At 44.6% G+C, this 23,748-nt stretch overlaps 6 protein-coding genes and 1 long non-coding RNA gene across 8 annotated transcripts in view; 3 read left to right on the top strand and 4 right to left on the bottom strand.

Moving 5' to 3' along the window:
- Positions 1 to 3,326, bottom strand: part of LOC144699944 (proline-rich spliceosome-associated (PSP) family protein) — a 4,800-nt gene extending 1,474 nt beyond the window's left edge. The window contains exons 1-10 of the mRNA XM_078571292.1: positions 3,028 to 3,326; positions 2,582 to 2,704; positions 2,381 to 2,503; positions 2,232 to 2,294; positions 1,399 to 1,506; positions 870 to 947; positions 697 to 789; positions 490 to 576; positions 233 to 334; positions 35 to 154 (exon numbers count right to left, since the gene is read on the bottom strand). Of these exons, the coding sequence (XP_078427418.1) occupies positions 35 to 154; positions 233 to 334; positions 490 to 576; positions 697 to 789; positions 870 to 947; positions 1,399 to 1,506; positions 2,232 to 2,294; positions 2,381 to 2,503; positions 2,582 to 2,704; positions 3,028 to 3,273 (1,143 nt within the window). The 5' untranslated portion in view covers positions 3,274 to 3,326. The remainder of the gene's footprint in view (positions 1 to 34; positions 155 to 232; positions 335 to 489; positions 577 to 696; positions 790 to 869; positions 948 to 1,398; positions 1,507 to 2,231; positions 2,295 to 2,380; positions 2,504 to 2,581; positions 2,705 to 3,027) is intronic.
- Positions 3,327 to 3,502: 176 nt separating this feature from the next.
- On the top strand, positions 3,503 to 6,185 carry LOC144699945 (Major facilitator superfamily protein). Its single transcript, XM_078571293.1, has 3 exons — positions 3,503 to 3,915; positions 4,693 to 6,056; positions 6,146 to 6,185. The coding sequence occupies exons 1-2, from the start codon at positions 3,672 to 3,674 to the stop codon at positions 6,051 to 6,053; spliced, it is 1,605 nt and encodes a 534-aa protein (XP_078427419.1). The 5' UTR covers positions 3,503 to 3,671; the 3' UTR covers positions 6,054 to 6,056; positions 6,146 to 6,185.
- An 87-nt stretch (positions 6,186 to 6,272) lies between these two features.
- On the bottom strand, positions 6,273 to 7,773 carry LOC144699949 (uncharacterized). The gene has a single exon (XM_078571297.1). It carries the CDS (start codon positions 7,440 to 7,442, stop codon positions 6,273 to 6,275), a length of 1,170 nt encoding a protein of 389 aa, XP_078427423.1. The 5' UTR covers positions 7,443 to 7,773.
- On the top strand, positions 7,771 to 9,358 carry ABCI7 (non-intrinsic ABC protein 6). The gene is made up of 2 exons (XM_078571294.1): positions 7,771 to 8,687; positions 8,760 to 9,358. Exons 1-2 carry the CDS (start codon positions 7,794 to 7,796, stop codon positions 9,327 to 9,329), a joined length of 1,464 nt encoding a protein of 487 aa, XP_078427420.1. The 5' UTR covers positions 7,771 to 7,793; the 3' UTR covers positions 9,330 to 9,358.
- Positions 9,291 to 10,870, bottom strand: LOC144699948 (lanC-like protein GCL2). Of its 2 annotated transcripts, none has more exons than XM_078571295.1 (4): positions 10,709 to 10,870; positions 10,448 to 10,629; positions 10,141 to 10,369; positions 9,291 to 10,075 (listed from the first exon to the last, which is right to left on the bottom strand). In XM_078571295.1, exons 1-4 carry the CDS (start codon positions 10,868 to 10,870, stop codon positions 9,326 to 9,328), a joined length of 1,323 nt encoding a protein of 440 aa, XP_078427421.1. In that variant the 3' UTR covers positions 9,291 to 9,325. The 2 variants fall into 2 exon arrangements, with proteins under 2 accessions (XP_078427421.1, XP_078427422.1); XM_078571296.1 differs by having other exon boundaries at positions 9,291 to 10,065.
- Positions 10,797 to 13,390, top strand: LOC144699950 (uncharacterized). Its single transcript, XR_013580648.1, has 2 exons — positions 10,797 to 10,936; positions 11,025 to 13,390. It is a non-coding gene; the product is annotated as an uncharacterized LOC144699950 (long non-coding RNA).
- Positions 11,037 to 15,623, bottom strand: LOC144699943 (wings apart-like protein 2). Its single transcript, XM_078571291.1, has 12 exons — positions 14,843 to 15,623; positions 14,352 to 14,451; positions 13,842 to 14,157; positions 13,440 to 13,552; positions 13,215 to 13,343; positions 13,053 to 13,146; positions 12,355 to 12,971; positions 12,018 to 12,280; positions 11,804 to 11,945; positions 11,635 to 11,732; positions 11,475 to 11,556; positions 11,037 to 11,378 (listed from the first exon to the last, which is right to left on the bottom strand). Exons 1-12 carry the CDS (start codon positions 15,379 to 15,381, stop codon positions 11,295 to 11,297), a joined length of 2,577 nt encoding a protein of 858 aa, XP_078427417.1. The 5' UTR covers positions 15,382 to 15,623; the 3' UTR covers positions 11,037 to 11,294.
- Between the last annotated feature and the right edge of the window lie 8,125 nt (positions 15,624 to 23,748).

Genomic DNA, 23,748 nt, shown 5'->3' with positions numbered 1-23,748 from the left:
CCTTAATAATAATTCCAAGTTAAGATTTACTCACTTCATCAACAGGGGGCTTACCCCAGCCACCAGGATGATAACCAAAACTCGCTCCTGGGGGAATCGGGGCATTCAAACCAGGAATCTTTAGCTGCGGATATGACGGGGGAGGCCCATACCTCTGAAAAATTGAGAAAAAATAATTATGGGTCAGCTCGCAGACGCGTTTTACGATTAGTTAAGATATCCATTGTCTAACCTGCATGTTGATCAGCCAGGGAGGAGGGGCACCGTCAGGCATTCCAAGCGCTTCTTTAAGTTCATGAGAGAGCAAACCAGGTTTCATCTCTCGCAGCTTGACCTGTACAATGGGCATGATCGATACGTAATATCAATATTTTCTCCAACGAAACTGTCCACCAAAATCATTTTCCAAGGGATTTGCTAAAATCGACAGAATTTGCATATAATTATTTTCCTTCAAATTCGAATCAGTGACGCGAAAGAAACACGTACCTCAAATTCTTTTCCTTCGTGATAAAGGTCACCGTGCGATGTCAACTTGGGCTTGGTCTGATACTTGAAAAATGCATCGTGAAGAACCTGAAAAGACGAATTTCGGGTCATAAATGAAAAATATTAAAACTAAGTGAAAAATACTAATCCTTTAGAGAGAAGAGTCATTTCAGATTCGAAATAATATTTAAATCAACGATTCAAGACCTGATAATCAATGTCCATCTTTCCCATTTTTGGCTGCATGCGTTCCCGCTGCTTCTGCTTCAATTTCTTACTATCCTCCTTCTCAATGTAGGCCTGCGGTAACCAATTGATTGAATGCACGACAAGGCACATCGATCACTATATGATTAAACCAATAGAAAAGATCACTATACCTGGCGAATTTTCTCAATTCCAGTTGCGGCAATGAAATCAGGAAGCTGAAATGGCTGCTTTTCAATGCCCCGTTTTCCCTGCAAAACGACGAGACTTGTATGAAACGGCCAAGTCCAGCGGCATGGTTGCTATGAACATCAAATAGAAAACAAAACATGACGTGCCATTTCAACAAGCTATGATAAAGAACCAAACACTATTTTTTCTCCGAGTTTTAATTTCCTCTCACGCCAAACTGTTTAAGGATGTCGTGTTTTAAAGGAATTAGCCCAACCCCTCCAACATATAAAAGGAAAACATTCAAGGCACCCCTATTACCAAACACCAACAACTTCTGGCTCCAAAGATGCAGTTACAGCCGATGGGTTCCCTGCAAGGACCACATGTACGTATAAGAGGGGTGTTCTTGCCGTCTACTCATCTTCACCCACCCCCTAGTGATCATATCCATAATAATAAGGTTTCCAGTTAAAGGGAAAATAAAATCATGACTTCAAGTAGAACAAACGACTCAGCAACGAAACTCACCTGTAGGAATTTCCTCTTTTGGCACCAGTGTCTGGGAACAGGCACAGTGTTCCGGTAGGATTTCAGGTAAACAAGCAACTTTGGGTCTGCTGCCGTGGCATCCCAGATCTGTCAATTCAGTGAATAGGTTATCACTGCAGCCCACCATAAACACAGCATGAAAATGGCGAGATAAATATATTTGTGGTATATTCAAAGGTTAATCCAACAGAGCTAAATTAAATCAAATTAATAAAATGTAGGAATCTTTCAACATGCGTTGGGATCTCAAAGATTATCGTCGATTGAATTCAATCTTTTTTGCATTAGTTGACCTAAGCCGCATCCTAAAAGCTAAGGTAGGGCGACTTGGTGCCAAGAAATACATTGACAGAGAATGATATGTAAAATAAACTAAGCTTTTCGTTTGCTATAATAACTGTTTAGTTTCTGAAACAGGGTTGTAAAAAGATATCTTGAATGCTAAAAAAGGGAGAGATATTATGCCCGTCCCAAGAAGATTAACAACCACGTCATTGGAGTTTTTGAGACAAAAGTTTCATGTTGACAGCAACATCGAAAATCCTCAAACAGTATAAATAAATTACTATCTAAAAAGGTCAAATCACAAATTTCATCCGACCCATCATAGGGTGCCCTATTATGAATGGAAATTTCCTGAGAATGTGGCTTGTCGTGCATTCAGATGGAAAGCGGTAGACACAAAGCGGTGGAATTAAACTACGAATAAACAATATTGAGAGTCTAGCGCTCATTCAGTCTTTAAATCTAGAAGTTCTTTCAACAAATGGTCGGCAAAAGTGAATGATGATTCAGAATACAGGTGCAAATACCTCAACTACGTCTGGTCTGGCGCAGATCTGCTTCAGTTCTGCAATTTTCATTCGTCTTTGGAGCTGAGATAATAGATTAAATGATTTTTAGAAATAAGAAATCCATCAATCGAAGATCCAGATTCCGGAAGAAATATAGGAGTAAGAACCTTTTTCTTCTTATTAGACACTCCTTTCTCCTTTGCTTCGTTCTCTTTTTCATCCTCATCCGAATCCGCGTTGGCTTCCTTTTTCGCCTCGGCATTTGCCATTTCGATACTTCTGGCAACATCCTAAGAAGAAATACAATTTCCAGATAGAGTAAATCGTATATAATGCAGATTTGGGCATCGATTGAACGATTTCCTCACCTCAGCTCCGGCTGCGGCGTCACTAAAACTGAACTTCTCAAAAACCTTTTTGAAATCTTCGAGAAAGGTATCATCGATATCTGCTTTTTCCGTGACGTATTCAACTTCAATATTCTCCTCAAACTGAAAAAAAAAATTTTGGGGGCAGAAATTTCAGATGATCACTCTGACAGGAACACACAAAATTGGATCAGACACATGAAGTGAAAACATCGATAAATACAAAAATTTTCATTCTACAAATTTTAATAATGAAAATAGAATCCCAAAGAAGACTAATAACAGAGGCAGCCGCCAGACAAGCCCGCTGCCTATGCATAGGGAGGACACCTAAATGTTAATATTCAATAACAAAAAAGCACATAATCGCAGATAACAAAACCCTAGCAAGAAGAAACAAAGATCAAGCTGAATCATCGGCGATAAAAGACGGACTCTCAACGAACCTTAGGATGACCATCTGTCTCCTTGCTTTCGTCCTCCTCTCCGTTCTCCTCACGCTCTCCGCCAGACACGGGATTGCCAGAAGCATCGCCGTTCTTCTTCTGCTTCCTCCGGCGGCGGCGGCGCTCACTCTCGCGAGACTTCTTCTTCTCCGAGGTAGCCGAGTTCTTCACCTCCGCCTCTGAACCTCCATTGACGTACGCGCCCGTGGCAACCTGCCCCTCCGATCCGCGCTCCGGGACCGCCATCGCCAACGCGACTAAGGACCGAAGACAGTCCGATCGGAACGATGATCACTCACAGTCACAGACGAGCTAGGCATTTTATACCCTCCGGCCCAGCCCAAAGTCGGTGGAGGACATTTCCCTTATTTGGGCCTTAAATCGGCCCATTTCGTTTCGCCCACGACTGAGGAGTTATATAGTGTATTTTTATAATATCTACGGTCAATAATGGGTCCCTCTGCAATGGATGTCAACATTGGACTTCAAATTTCCCTTCCTCGCGAGATCTGCGAAGAAATCCTCCTCGGCGGTGGCCTGTTCTTTGTTCATCTGCTTTCGATTCGCCCCTTCTTTGCCATTTTTCTTGAAAGAAGGAGAAGAAGAAGAAGAACGACGGGAGACTAGTTTTGGAGGATTCGGAGATGGGTCTGTCGGAGACCCGCGAAAACGGGGACGGGGGAGGTGTCCATGGAAGCGGGCTGAAGAAGCTACTGCCTCTGCCTTCGAGGAAGGGCAGGTACATGAGAATGGATGAGGATCTCGCGCAAGAGGGAGATGGGAACGAATTGGGGAGGACGGATTTTGGCGATAGGAAAGCTTCCGCCAAGAAGTTTGTCTTGGCCTGCGCCGTCTTCGCTTCTCTCAATTCCCTTCTTCTCGGCTACGGTGAATCTCTGCCCTGTTCTCCAATTTTACTAGGTTTTACTTTTTCTCGTGTTCGTCATCGAGAATGCTTCGGAATCGATACTTAGGATTCGGATTTCTACTCTCCGGCTCGATTGTGTTCTTTTCGGGGTGAGCATGGATATCTTGGGAAATATCTGGCGGACCGCGCAAATTTAATCTCGTCGCTACTGACACTCTTAATAATTGGTTCGTGAGTCAATTTCACTGCTATTTTTATGAATGAAGCGTCTCGACGCTGATGTATATTTTAATTTTCTCTGAATTTGGGTTATCTGTTCTCGAAAACAGGTGCGATGGGGCAAATTAAATCAAATACACCTTAAAATTTTGAATAACGTTTTGATCTATTGATCCTCCCTCCGCGTCTCAGGCTCTTACAAAAACTTTCATCCGTGATTATGAATATCTCATAAAATATTGGCCGGTCTACAAAGACCTTAATCTCTGCACTACTGGCCTTCTGGTTATTCGTCCCGAACTAAAAATTCCCTGAATTTTATGGATGACGCCAATCAATACGAAAGTATATGTTTTTCCCACTCTCACTGTGCGATGCATTAAAAGTTGAATCACACACATCAAAAAGCAGCAAATAACGTTATAAAAATCTGCTGATCCTTCCTCAGCATCATAATACCCCGAAAAAAAACTTCGCTTTTGTGACAGCAGTAGTTCCATGTCTTCAGCATTTCTTTTAATTCCTGGAAAATTGTTAACACGCACAAACTTGTTTGGATCTGTGGGTTGATGACGCAGATGTGGGGGTGATGAGCGGGGCAATTCTCTTCATCGAGGAAGATTTGAGGATCACAGAAGTACAACAGGAGATCTTAGTGGGATGCCTGAGCGTCGTTTCACTTCTGGGGAGCCTGGCAGGGGGGAAAACCTCTGATATCGTGGGCAGGAAGTGGACGATCGGCTTGGCTGCGATAGTTTTCCAGTGCGGCGGTCTGATCATGGCCTTCGCGCCCTCCTTCCTCTTCTTAATGATCGGCAGGCTCATGGCAGGAATCGGAATCGGGTTCGGCGTTATGATCGCTCCGGTCTACATCGCCGAGATTTCACCAGCCCTGGCCAGAGGCACTCTCACATCCATCCCAGAGATCTTCATCAACATCGGAATCCTTCTCGGGTACATCTCAAATTACGTTTTTTCAGAGCTTCCCGCACATTTGAGCTGGAGGGTCATGCTCGGCATGGGGATTCTTCCATCCGTGTTCGTCGCCGTGGCCTTGTTCTTCGTTCCGGAGTCACCCAGATGGCTGGTAATGGAAAATCGCTTGGAGGAAGCGAGATTTGTTCTCTCCAGGATTTGCGAGAGCGAGGAGGAGATCAGCCAGAGACTTGCAGAGATTGAAGAAGCGGCGGGGACCCACTCGGAGAAAGCCGTCTGGCGAGAGTTCTTGCGGCCCTCTCCTGCGCTCCGTCGGATGCTGATCGCAGGGATCGGAATTCAGTGCTTCCAGCAGGTGACGGGGATCGACGCCACGGTCTACTACAGCCCGGCGATTTTCAAAGACGCGGGGATCAGGGGAAATAAATCTCTTCTGGCGGCGACTGTGGCGGTGGGGTTCGCGAAGACTTTGTTCATACTTGTGGCCATTCTGCTGATAGACAAGGTGGGAAGGAAGCCGCTTCTCTACGCGAGCACAGTGGGAATGACTTGCTGCTTGTTCGTTCTCGGGGTTGCTCTTCACTTGCTCAGACATGGAGTGGGTTCTCGAGAAGTGGGTATTTCTGTGGCGGTGGCTGCGGTTTGTGCAAATGTGGGGTTTTTCTCAGTGGGGATCGGCCCAATCTGCTGGGTTCTTAGCGCGGAGATATTTCCTCTGAGATTGCGCGCCCAGGCAGTGGGACTTGGCGCGGCGGGCAACAGGATTTGCAGCGGTCTTGTGGCCATGTCCTTTCTCTCCTTAACCCGTGTCATCTCCACGGCCGGAGCTTTTTTCCTCTTCTCCGGCGTGTCCGCTGTCTCCGTTCTGTTCGTTTATGCCTGCGTTCCTGAGACCAAGGGCAAGACGCTGGAGCAGATTGAGCTTATGTTTCAGCGTGGAGACGAAGGGAAGCCGACGGAGGTTCAGCTCGGCGATGTGGAGCGTCTGGTGCAAAAGGAATGATGGGTATCCTTCCGAATTTGTATAGCCCGATGCTAAAGTTTTGATTTTTGCGTTTGTAAAATTTTACCCGTATAGTGTTCTCATTTATCCAGAATAAAACTCGGGAGGAGAATACACTTCCCGTTGCTATCCGATCAATGGTTTACTCTCGGGATCTTGATCGAAGAGGAAATCGTACAAAGTATGGTTCGAGAGCTTCGATCCAATGGCCGGGGATCATCAGGATGACGATCGGTTGAAGAGCACGCGGTGATCCGCGATCAGCTGGGCGATGACGCTCCCCCGCTCGATCGGCATGCTCCGGCTGTGCCGATTCCAGAGGTGAATCGCGAAGCTGCCACGGCGGATCGCCGCCAGTTTCGCAGCGAGCCGCCGCCACTCCTCCGCCGAGCTCGGATCCCTAAACAGAGGCCCGATCCTGCTCCAATCCACCGGGTAGAACGCCGCCGGCGGCAGAACGGTGAAGTTGAAGCCCGGCCGATCCCGCAACCTCGCCGAAACCCTAGAAACCAAGTACGGGCCGTTGTGCCCCCACTTGCTGCCGTCGAAGGTGAGCGCAAACTCCTGGATGAACTTGAAGAGCAGAGGATGGCCCTCGTCGAAGATCATCACGGCGTTGTTCAGGCGGCTCCAATTCCCCGTGGCGAGATCCGCGGCCTGCGCGCCGATCGCGTTCCTCAGCGGCGAGAAGCTCCTCAGCACGACGACGTCCGCGTCGAGGTACGCCCCGCCGAACTTGTACAGAACGGCGAGGCGGAGAAGATTGGAGAGGTTCTGCCCCAAGGGTACCTCGCCGGGGTTAACTTTGCCTCTGAGGAGGCGGTCCAGCCAGAGCGCCGCCGGCGTGTCTCTGAGCAGGAAGCGGTAGTCCGGCGACATGGCGGCGACGCGGAAGCCCTTGGATTCGAAGGGGCGGAGCAAGGCCTCTCCTCGGGGTCCGTCCATGGCGGCCGAGAGCACCAGCAAGCAAGCCGAAGGGTGAGACCGGAAGAGACTCTCCATCGTTATCAGCTCTCTCTCGGCGAAGCTGTCCGGCTTGGAAATCCAAGTCATGAAGAAGCGCCGCTCGCAAGGCCAGTTGAAGAACTCTCTGGCGCGGGCGGCGAAGCTTCTGCTTCTCTCGCTGGGACGGAGGAGTCTGCGCAGGGCCGCCTTCCTCAGCCGCGGCGGCCGGAGAGGTTCCTCCTTGGCCGCCATTGGAGCCGGCTTCGGGTGCTGCTGGAGGAGAGCGGACCTCGGCCGCGCCTCGGTGCTCAAGCAGAGGAGTCCGTTGCAGGCGGCGATGAGGACGAGGATGAAGGCTAGAAGAGAGGTCGGGAAGAAGACGGAGACCAGGAACTTGATCTCTCTTCCCCATCCGCCGCCGCGGCTGAGCCCCGGCGGCTTCATCCGCGAAATCTCAGTGGCCCGACGGCGGGATGGCGCCTTCGGCCGCCATTAGAGGGGGGGAAGAAGGTCTCTCATCAGGTTTTGAATCGCGGTCCATGCTATCGTCGTGACCCACCACCCTCTTTTTATTTCTCTCCTACCCCTCCAATTTCCCCTAAAACCTTTCATTTCTGCCCCCTCCGGAGTCCGGAGTGATCAGTTTTATTCGTTTTAATCTCGTAGCTTGCAAATCGTACTTTCTGCGTGATCTCGAATCCTGACCGTCCGATAGGATCCGTTTGGGTAGACCTAACCGATTGATGTTCCCTAGAGGACAGAGAGCCAGCCACAGCCTCACACCCTGCGGTCGCCATGGCGGGGTTCTGCTGCGGCTCCTCCTCTCTCCCCCGTCCCGCCGCCGCGGCCGGCGGCGTTCGCTGGCGGCGCAGCCGAGGGAGTAGGCGCCGCCCCGCCGTGTTCGCCGCCCTGTCCGATCCGTTCGTTCTCGAGATCGCGGAGAAGCTCGAGGATTCGCTCTCTCTCGGCGGCGGCTCCTGGCCCGCGCCGCTGCAGAAGCTGCGGGAGACGTCGTCGGAGTCGCTGCTCTCCCGATCGTGGCCGTCTTCCAAGGACGAGCCCTTCCGCTTCACGGACACCTCGTTTCTCAAGCAATCCACCATCCTCCCCGTTCCGGTTTCCCCCTCTTTGGAGCTCTCCGCCATCGCCGATCGATCCGTCTTGTCCCCTCACGTCCTCACCGTCGTCGACGGCCAATTCGTTCCTTCCCTGTCCAAGCTCGCCTCTCTCCCCGCCGGCGTCTTCGCGGGCGGCCTCTCTGATTTCCCCCCCGGCCCTGCCTTGGACAAAATCACGGAAATCCTCTCCAAGGAGAAGGGCTTCCATGGCGGCGACCTCTTCTGGGACATCAACGGCGCCGGAGCTCCAGATATTTCCATCGTTTACGTGCCGGAAGGAGCGAGACTCGTCGAGGAGCCGTTGTTCCTGAGGTTCTTCTCTCTGGAAGGGGGCAACGCCGGATCGAACGCCCTCTTCGTCTCCAACCCGAGAACACTAGTGGTCGTCGAGAAAGGCGCTGAACTGGCGATCGTGGAGGAGCACTTGGGCGGCGGCGAGAGCAAGAGCAAGAGCTACTGGTCCAACTCTGTCGTGGAAATCTCCCTCGCCGAAGGCGCCAGGCTCTCCCACTCCTACCTTCAGCAGCAATCGCCGAACGCCGCTCACATCAAGTGGACCTTGGTGAAACAGGTCACACACCCTTGATCACGATCTTTCATCAAAATCCTATCGCCGATCGATTGATCACCATTGTCTTAGCAGGGATCGGGGAGTGCGTACGAGATGGCGGAGGTGAGCACGGGAGGGAGGCTGAGCAGGCATAACCTACACGTGGAGCAGAGGGGGCCGGAGACGAAGACGGAGCTGGCGACGTTTCAGATGTCGCGGCGCAACCAGACGCAGGACTTGCACAGCCGGCTGGTCCTGGACCACCCGGGCGGGTTCTCCCGGCAGCTGCACAAGTGCATCGTGTCGGACCCCTCCGGCCAGGCGGTGTTCGACGGCAACGTCATGGTCAACCGGCGCGCGCAGCAGACCGACGCCGGGCAGCTCACGCGGAGCCTACTCCTCGCGCCGCGGGCCACGGTCAACGTGAAGCCCAACCTGCAGATCATCGCCGACGACGTCAAGTGCTCCCACGGCGCAGCCATCAGCGATCTCGAAGAGGACCAGCTCTTCTACTTCCAGACACGCGGCATCTCCCGCGACGCCGCCAGGGAGGCTCTCATCTTCTCCTTCGGCGCCGAGGTCCTCGACCGCCTCCCCTTCCTGCCTCTCCGCAAGGCCGTCTCCTCCCACGTCAAAGCCCTCTTGGCCGCCAAACACCCTTAACGGTGACCAAGTCCATCTCTCTCTCTCTCTCTCTCTCTCTCTCTCTCTCTCTCTCTCTCTCTCTCTCTCTCTCTGTTTAAAGTTCGTAGCCGGGGAAGCTCGAGTCCAGCGGGCTGGCCATGGAGAGGAAGAGCAAGGCCACGCCCCCCTGCCCTTCGAACAGGGACAAGGGCCGATCCCCGCCGTCCATCTCCCCCGCCGCGATCAGCCCCGCGCCCCGGTCCAGAAGAAAGCTCGCGAACGCCTTCGCCCTGTGCAGCGCCCCCCCCCCGCCGGTGGCTCGGTGCAGAGAGAGGAACACGTGCGCGTTCCCGCTCACGCCGTGGCACAGGCCCACCCGCTTGAGCAGCCCCCGCCGCCACACCACCTCCGCCGCCCCCCCGGCGGCGGCCAGGAACTCGCCGCCGAAGACCTGGTGCGCTCGGACCAGGGTCATGGCCGCGCCCGGTGCGCCGTGGCACCAGTGCACGAGCCGGTCGGCTTGGTGGCCGCCCTCGCTGGAGGGGTAGTTGCCACCGGGGAGACGACGGCGGATTAGAGAGAGGATAGTGCTCTTGACGAGATCTCGGTCGTCGCCGCTCAGATCGACGGTCATCAGCGCGTTCATGATCCCCGCCACGCCGTGGGCGGCGCCCAAGTACTTCTTCCCGTGCCACTCGTACATCAGCGGCCACTCGCTCCCGCTCCTCCGCGCCTGCTCCCTCCCTTCCTCGACTATCTTCTTCGCCATGGCAGCCTACAGACACCTTCTCCGAGGTTTCAGAGAGACGAAGAGACTTAGAGAGAGAGAGAGCGGGTGGGGGGTCCTTACAGTGTGGGAGGGGGGGATGGTGTTGGGGCCGATGTGCTTGTTCAGGAAGGAGCAAGCCCAGATGTAACCGGCTCTCCCGTAGAGCAGCTCGTTGGGAACGTCCGGCGGCAGAGTTATCGATCTGAAGGAGCTCAGGAAGTGGTTCATGGCTGGATCATCTCCTGCGTATTTCGCTGCGACCGCTCCTATGGCGCAGACGCCCGCCCTCCCGCAGATGAAGGTCACGCACCTGCGCAGATTCAAATCATATGGCCATGGAATAATCTTCGAACATGAAGTGAAATCAAGGGGAGTGTCAGAGAGGAACCGAGATGATTGAGAGGCGGAATCACAGGCCCGGACGATCTCAGAGCAAAGCCGGAGGTCGGCCTCGTTGTTGGTGATCTGATACGCCTTGAGCAAGAGGAAGGCCGTTCCCAGGGTTCCGGTGTACAGGCTGAAGTCCCCCCGCACGCGCCGCCCTGGTTCGATCCATGTCTTCTCCACAATCTGGCACAGTTTACCGGAAAATCGGTTCAATCGTCGCTAGCCGGAGGAATCGATCGAGAAATTAAAGATCAAGGCGAACCTTTTCCTTGAGATCTATGCCCGCGCGCAGGAAGCGATCGGCCGCGCTGGGAAACGGCTCGTGCAGGAGCTTCAGAAGGGAACTTCTGGCCACCAGCTCCTCCTCTTCGCCTTCCTCTGCCACAAACTCTGGCATGTCGTTGCAGAAGTAGCGATCCGCCATCTCTCAATCCGATTCTTTCGTCCGGCGGCGCTCACGAAAATTCCTCCGAAATTGGTTTCAGTTCCGGTCAGTTCTATCTCTCTTCCCTCTTTCCCCATGGTGACAGGTGTCCGGCTCTGTATTTAATCAACATCCCGCGTAAACTCTTGTACAGACAGATCCAAGGTTAAACTTTCAATAAGGTAGTTCACTACGTTCACTACCAGATCTGCTATCGGGAAAAAAGGGCAAAGAACAGCGGGAAGAGACGTAATTTATACATGAACCGCTTGGTCATCGGAGATGGAGAAGTTGGGGTAAAATTCGCGAGGATCGAATTGTGCATGATCGACAAGCCTTCTCGCTTCTCCGCAGCACCGACAAGCCAAGCCATGAAGGAAGTTGAGTGGAGCTGTACAGGTACTACCGTCTTTCCATCCAATCCCTACGCACCTTTACACGAATCGATGACCTCGCTTACAATCTGATGAGTTTCCGGCGAGATCATGTTCAACGACACATGGAATGCCTGGAAATTTTCAAAACAAGGCGAAAAAATAGACTTATCACTCCCACGCCAAGAGCATCAGAAGAAGAAAATCGGAGAAAGTAAGATTATACGCACCACGAATCTTTCCAGGACGGGGACGAGAACCTCCAGTTTCTGCTCCGGAAGGCAGCCGATGATCGCCTTTCTCGACAAGATACTGCGAAAACAAGAGATTAAAAATGGTTATTCGAGAGCTGTTCTTCGCAAAACGGATAATCTTTCAGCCGAAATCTACCTCTCCGTGGAAAGAAAAGCGAGCAACAAAGCAGCATAAGCTTCGATGATCATCATCTCTGCTTCCCTCTCTCCTTGCATCAGAGCAAACTCGTCATCCTGGCAAACGGCAGATTTGAAACAAAGATTAACCCTCAAATCTCTTGGAAAAATCGAGATCTCTTACTCACATAAGACACGGATTTCTCCTCTCCGGAGGCCTCGGTGGAACCTCGATTCGACAGGAAAATCAAGCACAGCAGCGCAATCACGTCCCTATCTTCTCGCCCACCCGAATGAGACACCGGAACTCTCGCAGACGCAAGCCGCGCCCTGCAATCGATCAGAAAGAATCACGGGAAGAAAATCATCGCAAAATAACAATTAAACAGATGTAAGACTCACCTGTTCTGGTCGTCCTTCTCCACCAAATTCACGAGCAATCCCAAGATAGCCACGAGGAAGTCCAATCCAAGACGATCGCTGAGATGATGCTTCCCCTCGCGAGATCTTGCTCCACCAACAGACTTAGATCGGTCGTCCACCGCCTGGAAGAAATCAAACGACGGGAAGTGACTGCCGATCAAGCAAGCCAACGCGTCGAGCCCCTCGCATGCTGCAATCTGCCGACAACCTTCCGGATTATCGTTGGTCAAGTTCATCAGAACCTGCAAATAAACCAGGAATGAGAAAAAAGAAAGGAAAAATTAATTTGGGAATTGCTGGGAGGTTACCCATTTACCTTCACGGCAGTCAGAAGACATTCTTCCAAAACCCCAGCACCTTGTTCATCAGTCGAGTAAGAACAGAAGTTGTCGGAATCTACGCCTCGATTCCTGTCAGAAGTCGCCTTCCTCTTTGCCAAAATCTCCCATTTTGTGGGACCAACTTCATTTTCCTCAAACGCGAACGGGTCATCCGTTGCAATCTGGGACCCGTCTCCAATAATGGCTACCAAGTCACCTGAAGGGTCTGCTTCATCATCATCATCAAAGGCGAAAGGATCAACCTTTGGACGCCTCCTTTCAACACCAAGAGAGTTCGTCCTTGAAGAACAGCTCCCGCTCGAAGCCGACCCATCACAAGATCCATTCGACGGGCCACACCCAGAATTAATTCTCGATTTTCTGATATTAATTGAAATCCAGCCCTGGGATCCTCTAATGGAGCTGACGTTTGCAGTCGAAGGGCCCCCAACTGTATCTGACTTTGGAAGGGAACGCCTGCTGCCAATTGAAAGTAACTTCGAAGAACACGTCTTCTTCGGACGCTTCTGACGTGGGTTTGACGATTGAACCGATGAAGGCCGAGAAAATCCCTGCCTGGAAAGATTCGGATACATCTGCCTTAGCGAAAGATCTGCCAAGGTTCCAAACGCCAGCAGTTAAAATCAGAAAAAAATGATAAGCTTGTGAGGGTACTTCTTTCTTGTTCAACTACCTGAAAAGATGTCAATCGCGCTGATGACTAGCCCGACGAAGGAAAGAGGCGAGCCTTTGTCGTCCGACTTGTTTTTCATTCTTAGGAGATGATTCTATTCAAAATTCGGGTCAACATCGAAGAACAAATATGCGACACCAAAGAGAGGATCACTTGAACTACCTGGTTGTCACTGCTCATGAATGTGGCGTTTTCCATTATCTTGAAGCACTTCAAAAGAAGCGCCAAGCTCTGTAAATCCAATCTTCCCGAATCCCAAGACGATGATGATAATTTATCATCCAGCCGACCCTGATGTAAAAGTTATAAGTAAATAACCGCAGAGTATTATAAGTTAATCTTAGCAGCCGTAAAAACAAGTACATCGTGTTTTATTCAAATACAGACCTTCATCCTTGAATATGATGCGGCGGCAACATTGAAAATTGCATCAAGTCCACCAAATTTTCTCAAATTCTCCTTGAAGTTTTCCCCGACCCGGCTCACCGCTTCAGGATTGTCTTCAAAGATAAAATAGAAAATCGTCGTCAGTTGTAGCGAGTGTCGCCATAATCAGATTTCAAAGAAGTAAATTATCCCCAGCAATCAGCAAGAAAAGAATCAAAGCAAATCGAAATGAAGAGAAAACTCTGGCAAACAGAATTGCCTCCTTAGAAGAACTTCTTTGGACTAAAAAACAGTGAAAACGATACCCAAGATATAAGTTGGGATGGGTACTTCGTCATTACAAGATGGCTGGGAGCCAATCTTAAAATGACCTCACAAACGTTGAAACGATTATCAATTTACCTTGAATGGACACTGCCGATGCGCATGCTTTCTCTATTGTAAGTAGCGCAATCCATGTTGTGCTCAATTCTGGCGGTCCAATCACATCGTTATCTAAGCTCTGTTTCAGCACTTTGCAACTACAAAGAATCTCCTGAACTTTAATCATTATCGCAGTTGAGCTCGAAACCAGCTTTTTACTAACATTGTCCACTCCCAAGGGCCTCAAAGAACCATAAGAATCACCGTCGCCCGCATTGTCAGCAACGCGTGGATTCAGTAATTTAATCAGGAAATGGATTGATAGCGGCAAATCTAACAGATAGTCATTAAGAACCTGAAATAACAAAAAGCGAGAAATGTAAGTACAAGGGATATCCTCTGTTCTTAAGAAAGCACATTAGATATTCAAAGAATAGTTTAAAAATTGAAATGAAGGACACTAACTTCATATTCTACCCTTCTTTTTTTTTTGAAGAAACTTCATATTCTACCTTAATCACTTAAACCAGTAAAACTGAAATCACTTACATCCGTGGTTAAAACCAAAAATAACGCCGCAGCAGCAACACTGCAGGCGGAGTCGTCAATCGTAAGGCCCATGATAGCATCAATTATCTTCTTCGATAGTCTGAACACCCAGAAACAAAGACATGAGCAGCTCCTAGAATCTAAAAGTGATTGGATACAAATACAACTCTTAATAAGAGGATAATAGCATATTCGTTTGAGGGGCAAAACCAATGTCCTCGGCGGAGTGATGGACAAATAAGAATGTGATAAAAAGTAATATCTGAAAAGAACGGTAATTAACATAAACGAAGAGGAAACCCACGTTATATTTAGACTTTAGAGATGTAAAAGCTGAAGAACATACCAGAAATCCTTAATCTTTCAAACCCACGACATGATGACACAGAACGAATCAATACAAAAATAATGAGAGAGACACGAGGGTTTAAATGTTCAGTAATTTGGATTCACTTAGAATCAGAGAATAAACAGGTAAGTTTTACACTTACCCACGCGCACTGAGAAGGCGACGCTGCTGGGCACTCTCACAATTGCTCAGCAACGACAGCAAGCTAGCCAGACGAATCCTAGCAGGCTGGCCACGCCGCAAACCTCCCAAAGCGAAAGAAACCTCGTCATCGAGCTCCATCATCTCCCCAAACTCCTGCGCCTCCATCAGCGTTGCCGTCGAGTGGCCCGACGAGGACCTTCCACTGAAGGGTTCTTCCGATTTCTTGAGTCTCTTGTCATCCCGATCTTTGATTTCTCTCAGACCCTTTGAAGAATTCCCCGTTAAGCGCGCGCGAGGGGGGAGAGGGGGAAGGCTGGGGACGGCATTCAATCCATTCGCCCCTAAAAGATCAGACTCGAACGACCACATTGAGGAGTCCTGAGAGGAGAACGCGGCGAACCCATATGGATCAGCCAGCGAACTGCTGGTCTCTTGAGAAAGGGAAAGATGCCCGTCTGTCCCTTGATCTTGTGAGCCGCCGTCGGAGAAAGCCTGCTCTGGGTAGCGGCTCCTCCGCGCGTACGTTCGAACGATCATCCTTCTGGGTACATGGAACTATGGAAGGAAACCCCAAGAACGAAAGAAATTCCCTTTTTCCGGGCGGTTCCCTTGAAGAAATATGAACCAGCTGTGAAGGTCGAACCCGCAAATAGTGGCTCCGGCGAGGAGGAAGAAGAAGGGGGGGAAAGGCGGAGAAGAACTCCCTTCTCTCTTTGTTACTATCTCTCTTCCAAATTACATCCCGGCGAGGACCGTCCGATCTCGAAGGCGATGTAAGGCCAGCCCCTGATTGCTCGTTCTTCCCGACTCTTTCACTATCCTGTAGCGTCATATCATTTAGTAAAATCGTGCAGAAAGGCCAATAATGTAAATAGATAAGTAAAATCGTGGACATTAGTAGGGACATTAGAGGTAAAATTTTCATGTAATGAAATGTTCAACAATAGGGATCGCCATGTATTATTTGTAGTAATTCACTATTAAGCATTTAAATGCATTTACTATTTTTTATAATCTCATATCTCTCAACTTGCCCATTTTTAGTCCTCTAGAAATGGAATATCTGGGAAAAGGCTAGTTCTACAGTGGATATCAGTTTCTTTTCCAAGTTGAGGGGGTTCTGGTATAAATATAAGGTGAGCTAATATTGCTTAAGTTTTCCATGGTTCAATCCTGATGGTTTATAACCATTAGGCTAATGATTTAGTTTGTCAATGATAAACCAGATTTTGGGGTTTAAGATGTTGTTACAAAGATATGGTTTATTCATCAAAAAATGCAATTTCCTTACCTAGTGATAACATCAAATTAAGTCAATAAAAATGTGTGTTTATACTTAACTTGTTCATTTATTTTAGGTTTGCACATGCATTATTTACCATTTACTTTATTTATGATACTAGCCTCACTTGACTTCTAGAAGTCAAGTGGATTTTCCCCACATCTTCTTGGAGTTTAAATTGAAATCAAGGAGTTGGGTAAATTAAATGGTGATTCATGGATGCGAATGGGAGAAAAACAGAAGCCCAAGCCATGTCCTAGACCAGAACGGGAAACTTAAGTCTTGTCTTGGATAGAAAAAGATGTCAAACACACAAAGGAGCTCATTTCTGAAACCCATTTAAGCCTTTTTAAGACCCAGGTCAAATAAAAGCAAGAATTGTGGAATTAACCGAATTTTTGAATTTGAAAGACCTATTTGTTAAGTTGAGAAAGATGGGGAGCTCATCCACGTTGGAACCTAAGTAATCCTTGCCCTCCAGAACCATGGATTTAGATCCAAAGTCTGGGAGCGTTAGGGCTCTTCTATTTAAACTTTTTTCTACTCCCTTTATATCCCATCTTGGATTTATTCTCCCAACATGTTGTTCGAGGCCCAGGGCATCATATTTTTTTAATTCATTCTTTCTTACGAGAGTGTGGGAGAGATAGTCCAAGTTTGATATATATTCTTGGAGGAAAATACACCACTAAGCCTTTGGGGGAAGTGAAAATGAGATTTGTATGATCTCCAATACTTTATTTGAATTTTCTCAATTTTTTCTAGGTAAATATTCTAGTGGATACCCTAGACAAAAAGCTTTTTAACACAACCATTCACAGTGAAAAACTCCTCACATAGAAAATTCATAGCATTTTTCATATAACACATCGTGCAGTTCAAGCCTACTCTTCCTTGGTGCACGACCGCCCTTAAATTTCAACCCCAGCCAGCATAATTACCTGCCAAATGCAACATTAGGGTGCCAACGAGAGTATTCGAAATGATTTCATGTTCTTTCAATTCTCTAAAAATCATAGAATCTATTAAAAATAATACAATACTTCTTTTTTCATTTAAATTGTTTTTCACTTGTTTTCCTCCTTTCAATTTAACTTAGTTATTAGAAAATATCCAAAAAAATCAATATATATACCTACAATTTCATAGTTAAAAATATTCAAACCAAATTTTAGTCTCTTATTACATGTTCCATTTGGATTTGTCTCTTACCCCATACTAATGTAAAATTCAAAATATTGTTGCATATTTTAGAGCCTCAAAATGACAGATTTTAACTTAATTATAGGTTTGTATAGAGTAATAATTGAATCAAAAAATATTTGTATACATGTAAAAATAAAATAGTGAAAAATTTGTTAAAAGAGTGAAAAGAAGTGAATAATTTGAAATAAAATGGTGAAAACCGTTTTATTTATTAAAATAAAATAATATAATGAAGAATTGGTAAAGATAATTGAAGTGAAAGTTGTTTTTTTTCTGGAATTTTGATATTTAATATGAGTAAAAAATAAGTGAAAACTGACCAATAGTGGCACTTGGCAGTATTTTCTGGCATTTGGTGGCTTTCGCTAGCACTTGGGAATGGTTTGGCACATGACATACAACTGCAATGGTGACAATGATAAATGTAGGCTGCAGCTGGAGAGGGCTTGATTTGCATGCATGATTGTGCATGCATGCACGCATTATTGTGGGGCACTTTTGAAGACAGTGTGCACACTATCAAAATGTGAGTGTGATTTTTTTTTCTATTAATCTAGGCATCTACGATCGTGGAAATCTGAGGAAGTCCAAGGGGTAAGTGACATACCTCATTTTCCATTCCAATCCTAAGCCAAGTTTTACCACTACATAACCCTCAGAGAGCCTTTGTCAAATTCCTCCAAAATTGTGAAACAATGATGGGCTAAAATAAATACTATTTCTCAAGGCTAGACACAACTTCAATGCTCTAGATTAAACAGAGGTCTTAAATGATCTAGATTGTTGGGTTCTAGGGTCACATTTTTTATGCATGAAAATTATTTTCACTAGTGGAAGCATTTGATCATTTCATAAAGGATCTATAAAACCTGCAATATAATGAGTACCTTATGGGGAACTTTTTCCACCTTTGACTTACTTCTCGGGAGAGTTTCTTCAAGCCGATCAAATGTTCCACCTTTTGTGGTACCCACGCGACTAGGAGACTGCTGGATCTCCTCCCCTTGTTCACCACTACTTGAAAATCCTGTGATTCTTCTCACCATCAAAAAGGCTTGAGGAATGAGTGGAGAAACTCGAGAAAGAATAAAAAGGGGGGGGGGCAGATCTGGCTTGCTTGCGCACCTAAAATGGGTGACCCCTTATTTATACTTATTTAAGATTTTTTATAAAAACCCTTACAAATAAAATATATCTTCCAGCATCCTTTTAGTATTATACATGTGACCCTCTAAGCCCATATATCATTTTAGTTAATAAGGCCCAATAATATTAATTAACCAACATTATTAATTAACTATATAACATATAGATTAATTAATAGAGGATCTATTCAACCCAATTGATAGGTTGAGTTTCCAATCCATGGGGTGCCAAGCTACACTTTGTGCTCTAGAAGATATTGAGAAGTCTTTTAACTCTCTTATGGAACCTTGGCTGTCATTGGTTACCATACATTTATAATCCTTCATCCCCGCGAGACTCCCATATGACGTAGGGTATGGTTAATCATCAAACCCTAATTTGTCATTTGGTTAGTAATGATGCGTAACAAGGATCATTGGAGAATATCTTCTCTAATATTCTTACTATCCTGCCCAGGGACTTGGGTGCATCGTCTTCCTTGTGTCAATCTACTCTTACACAGAGGGCCAATGATCTTGTCTTGACCTCAAAATCATCTCTGTGGAGATCTTTATAGATCTGATACAAAACTTGTCCGAATCCCATGATTAAAGACTCGTGAGTTGTAGCCAAAACATACTCATCCATCCACGAGTTGTTCTTGGTGTCTCAAGACAGTGGATCACTTCTACAACCATGATAGGAACTAACCTGATTGATGTTTAGGTATAATACCATTCAAGGATTCGTGAACATCAATTAAGTGAACCCTTTCTCCAAAGAGCACCCACCATATATCCTTGGTGCTGCCACACTAATAGCCACATGGTCAGCCATTCTCATCGTATAAGTAGGATCATTTAGTGTTATTCTATCTCGATAATTCGATGTCCATCTTGGCCATCCATCAAATAGGAATATTAAGAATACATGTTTAAAGACTTTGATCACTGTATCATGATCTCATCATAATTCACTATGTCATTGCATATATTCATTGACTTCATTATAAACATCATATTAGAATAATAATGTAATAATATTTTATTCACTGAACTTAAATAAAAACATGGTGGTGTGATTTGTCTTGATGACCACATAATATCCACTAAAAAATAAGAACCAGATTTGAACAAGGCCAGATCCACAAAATGTGGAACTTTTTACCAAGGCATGGTTGCCTAAATATGTAAGTTAGGATAGTTCTACAAAAATGTGGAAATTTTTGGACCAAAGAATAAGTACCTAATCTAGTATGTTTTGAACCTTAAATGATCCTATGTCTAGGACGGGCTTCCTCCTCTTGTAAAGTGTTGGCTTAGAAACCTCCTCATTTCCATTTGGTTACATAAATTCCTCTTAAATTTCATGTTCACTTCCATTAAAATAACCTCAAGAAAATATGATAAACTTATGACTTGGCTTCCTTGAAGTCAGCTTGGGTTAGTCCAAAAAATACCAATAAATGTAGAAAACAATTTATTTTACAACTCAGATAATGAAATCACATTAACCATATTTTTATGGATAATGCATGCATAAATGTGGCTTCATCCTTACAATTCTTGAACACATGGAATAAATGTGCACACTTATATAAGATAAGTTGTGCATAACACTCATTATTTATTTTTGTAAAACGTATATTTATTTACTTCCTTAAATTTTCATTATTCTCATAAATTTACTGAACTTTTTCCAAGTTGCTTTGGCATAGATTTATACAGATAGAAGGATCAAAGGAGGCGATTCTGATGTCAAACCATTATTTTATATATTTTGTTATTATATTATGAATCATAGGGAAATTTGAGATTTTTTCTTAAACAATATTTTAGTAAAAAAATTGTTTTTCAAACATTTATAGATAGAAATTTTGATATATTATTGAAAAAAATAAATAAAACATGAATATTATGGGTAAGATGATGAATAATCTGTCCTTGGAATGAATTAAATATAAACTCATTATTAAAATATATTATGGGTAACATGATTTTGAATAATGATACTAGGTTATGTTTCACTTTATTTTATTGTTTTTATGAAAATATTCAAACCAAATGTATACTTTCTAAAACTGGAAAGAAAAAACTATAACCTAAGGGTTGATTTTTTGTATAGTAGTTATCCAGGTCAATCCATAAGCATCTGGTATCATCCTAACTTGATATGTTGACTCCAAAACTTTGATTTCTCAAAATTTTCCAAATATGACACAAAAAATGAAATGAAAATGTAAGAGGTCATTTAACCAATTACTATGCCAAGTTTGAGTATAAGTTTGTCCAAAAAAAGAAAATTGGAATATAAATGAAAGTCTCAAATTTCAATAGTTTGAAATTTACTCAGAATTATTAGTAACACAAAGAGATATAGGTGAGAGGGTAAAAAGATGGCCAAATTCAACTTTATGGTGCAAACTCGATGTTGGAAATCATCGAGCTCATCTTAACTCAAATGTGAAAGAGAACATTGGATCAAAGATAGATTTGTAAACCAAAATCACAAATAGAATCCAAAGCATCACTTCTCCACGAACTGAATCTATGGTTTATTGGTTCAGCGATTCAACATATTCAAGCCATATATATGTCCAACCTCTAAATATATATGTACAATATTTAGAGCACTAGATCTCCTTTTCTGCCAAAAATCTGATTACATCTTCATCTAGTCTCACTACAAGTAGAACTCAAGAATCGTAAGAGGAAGAGAATAAAGGGGGGCAATCAAAATGATTTGAATTGGAATCAAACAAGGGTGCCTCCCTCTTTTAAAACATTAAGGGAAATTTTATAAATTTTCTTGAGATTTTTTCATAAAAGTTATTGAACTTAGTTTTTATTTTCCAATATTCGAAAATACAAGAGTATCTTGGAAAAAATTTAAAATTTATCGATAAATCTTATTAATTAATTATATCAATACATCAAATTAACTGATTAAAATTTTAATTTAACACAATGGATGGGTTTAGTTTACAGCCCCTGGAGTGCCAAGAAACACCTCATACCATAGAAGATACTAAGGAGTATGTCAACCCTCTCATGGGACCTTTATTGATATAATTAACATAATGGACAAGTTTAGCTTACAACCCTTGGAATGCCAAGCAACACCTCATACCATAGAAGATACAAAGGAGTATGTCAATCTCTCATAAAACCTTTATTGGCATCAACTACCATGTATGTATTATCCTCCATCATCGTGGGACTCTGATAATCTCAAATTTAGGGTTTTAATTTGTCACTAATTGAGATTATTCTCTGAAAAATATATTTAAGTGTACTTACTTAGGAATATTTAGCTAGTGATGATTACGGATCATTTCCATAGGGAACGATGATCAAGGATTTAATTGTTTTACTATGTTGATTAATGATACGAGAAAATATAAAGACGAGAATATAATAAATGAGATAGTGAAATCGGGTAAAAGGTTGTACTAGTTATAATTCAAACTTAAAATTAGCAAAGAAAAGAGGAAGTAAAAGTAGAATTATGAGACATATTATGATAAAGTAGAGGATGTGACGGATACGATAGTGATCAAATGAGTGGACAGTGTGAAAGTAGAGTGAGAGATGAGATAATGGGTGCGTAAGGTAGTGAAACGATAGTGAAAAGATAATAATAAACCCTAATTAAGCTAACAATGATGCCGGGAAACGAGCAACATGAGGCGAAGATGCTTACATTAGATCCTTATGTTCCTCCAAGATAGTGGCAATTTCCGGGTGCCGGTAAGCTCCCCCTCTTCTCTAATGCTTCTTTCCACACACCCGAGACAGAGAACACATTTGATGGATCTCAAAACTCACTATCTTTGAATCAGCCCACACAAGTAGGAAGCAAGTTCAATATGAAATTCACAGTGATCCATACCTCTATTAATAGATCCGAGGGTATAGATGGAAAGAGGACCGGGAGACGAAGCAGTGCTGAAATTTTAGCTCAATTAGAGCTGTAGATTTTTAGATATTGCCGTTTGAAGTTGGAGCAATCCTATCCCTTGATTTCTTTCTCTTTCCTCGTTAGTGTCGCTCATGATTTTTCTTTTTCCGTTTCCATTAAAACATCATGTTGTAAGGAGTCCGCGCTGCATTGTTTTCCACGTCGCGCTTTGCGGAGGTGCCATGTGTACCTGTAGGGGGAAAAAATACAAAAGAGAATCATAGTATATTTATATTATTTAAATATTTTTACTTATTCTCGCAGATGATGTGGCGGCGTGTCAGCACGTGCCACATCGACTTTTCCTTTTTTCTAATCCAATCGGCAACTGGCACGCAAGCCCCGCGTGTACACTTGGGGGCCAGCATACAGATGTTGTCATTTTCTGCCTCGGCCCACATGTGCATTTATTGTAGAAAAAGTCCTTTTTTTGAAAGGCCCACGTTGTATTTGCCTGAAAAATTCAAAAAATTGATTCATTAATCATTAATGCAATCATGGCTTTGCTAATCATGATGCCATGACTGCTCGGCTAAAGGATTTGCTGACGCCAATTATTAATCGAGTTAATGATTGGTTGTCGCTAATAATTACTGCTAGTTGTGATTCGTTGCAATTTGACGAATCGAACGACGACATGTGGCGGCACTAAATTAGTTATTTAAAAATGATTTCTAAAATCCATATTTAATAAAATAAAGGTCTAAAACATACATATAAGTATATACTTTGACTTGGAAAAATCATATCTTTCCAAATTTAATGTCAAAAAATCCCTAAAAAACATATTCTGACTCAAAAAATTATAATCTTTCATCATATATTGTCATTAAAAGCCCAAAAAATACAAAAAAATCATAAAATTCAGAATATCATTCTTAAATAAGATTTAATCATTTTAAGCTTGATAACATGCATATATGATAAATTTAATGCAAATAAACATGTAAATGTGGTTCCGTTAAGATACTAAAAGTGTATATTATCACACCCCCAAAAGGCTTACTATATGGTTAATCATCAAAACCTAGTCAGTCATTCTAGTTAGTATTGATGTCATGATTGTGTAAGTGGTGCTAAGATCTAAGACACCAAAGATGCCTTTTGGATGGAGGATATGTTTTGACTATGACCTAAGAGTCTCAAATCATGAAATTCCAACTATTCCTAGCTTGGAGCCAACAACAAGGCCATGCACTAGGTGTAAAACCACTTAAGGATTCACACAAATCAATTCAGCATCACATTTGTGGCATTATGACCTTATTGTATCACTAAATATCGAGAAAGATGTAGAATGTGTGATGGCTTGCTGGACAAATATATTTCTA

The sequence above is a fragment of the Wolffia australiana genome, chromosome 2, assembly GCF_029677425.1.
Source record: "Wolffia australiana isolate 7733 chromosome 2, ASM2967742v1".
In the NCBI taxonomy this organism is placed as follows: domain Eukaryota; kingdom Viridiplantae; phylum Streptophyta; class Magnoliopsida; order Alismatales; family Araceae; genus Wolffia; species Wolffia australiana.
Note: the sequence above shows the minus strand (reverse complement) of the source record. Positions and strands in the feature narration are given on the sequence as shown.

Coding starts and splice junctions, on each gene's coding strand:
- LOC144699943 (XM_078571291.1), bottom strand. CDS start 15,381: ATGATCGTTCGAACGTACGCGCGGAGGAGCCGCTACCCAGAGCAGGCT. Junction 14,158..14,351: donor TTTTGGTTTTAACCACGGAT/GTAAGTGATTTC, acceptor TTGTTATTTCAG/GTTCTTAATGACTATCTGTT. Junction 12,281..12,354: donor GTCTTCTGACTGCCGTGAAG/GTAAATGGGTAA, acceptor GTTTATTTGCAG/GTTCTGATGAACTTGACCAA.
- LOC144699945 (XM_078571293.1), top strand. CDS start 3,672: ATGGGTCTGTCGGAGACCCGCGAAAACGGGGACGGGGGAGGTGTCCAT. Junction 3,916..4,692: donor TTCCCTTCTTCTCGGCTACG/GTGAATCTCTGC, acceptor TTGATGACGCAG/ATGTGGGGGTGATGAGCGGG.
- ABCI7 (XM_078571294.1), top strand. CDS start 7,794: ATGGCGGGGTTCTGCTGCGGCTCCTCCTCTCTCCCCCGTCCCGCCGCC. Junction 8,688..8,759: donor AGTGGACCTTGGTGAAACAG/GTCACACACCCT, acceptor TTGTCTTAGCAG/GGATCGGGGAGTGCGTACGA.
- LOC144699948 (XM_078571295.1), bottom strand. CDS start 10,870: ATGGCGGATCGCTACTTCTGCAACGACATGCCAGAGTTTGTGGCAGAG. Junction 10,370..10,447: donor TCCGCCTCTCAATCATCTCG/GTTCCTCTCTGA, acceptor GAATCTGCGCAG/GTGCGTGACCTTCATCTGCG. Junction 10,076..10,140: donor CCATCCCCCCCTCCCACACT/GTAAGGACCCCC, acceptor ACCTCGGAGAAG/GTGTCTGTAGGCTGCCATGG.
- LOC144699949 (XM_078571297.1), bottom strand. CDS start 7,442: ATGAAGCCGCCGGGGCTCAGCCGCGGCGGCGGATGGGGAAGAGAGATC.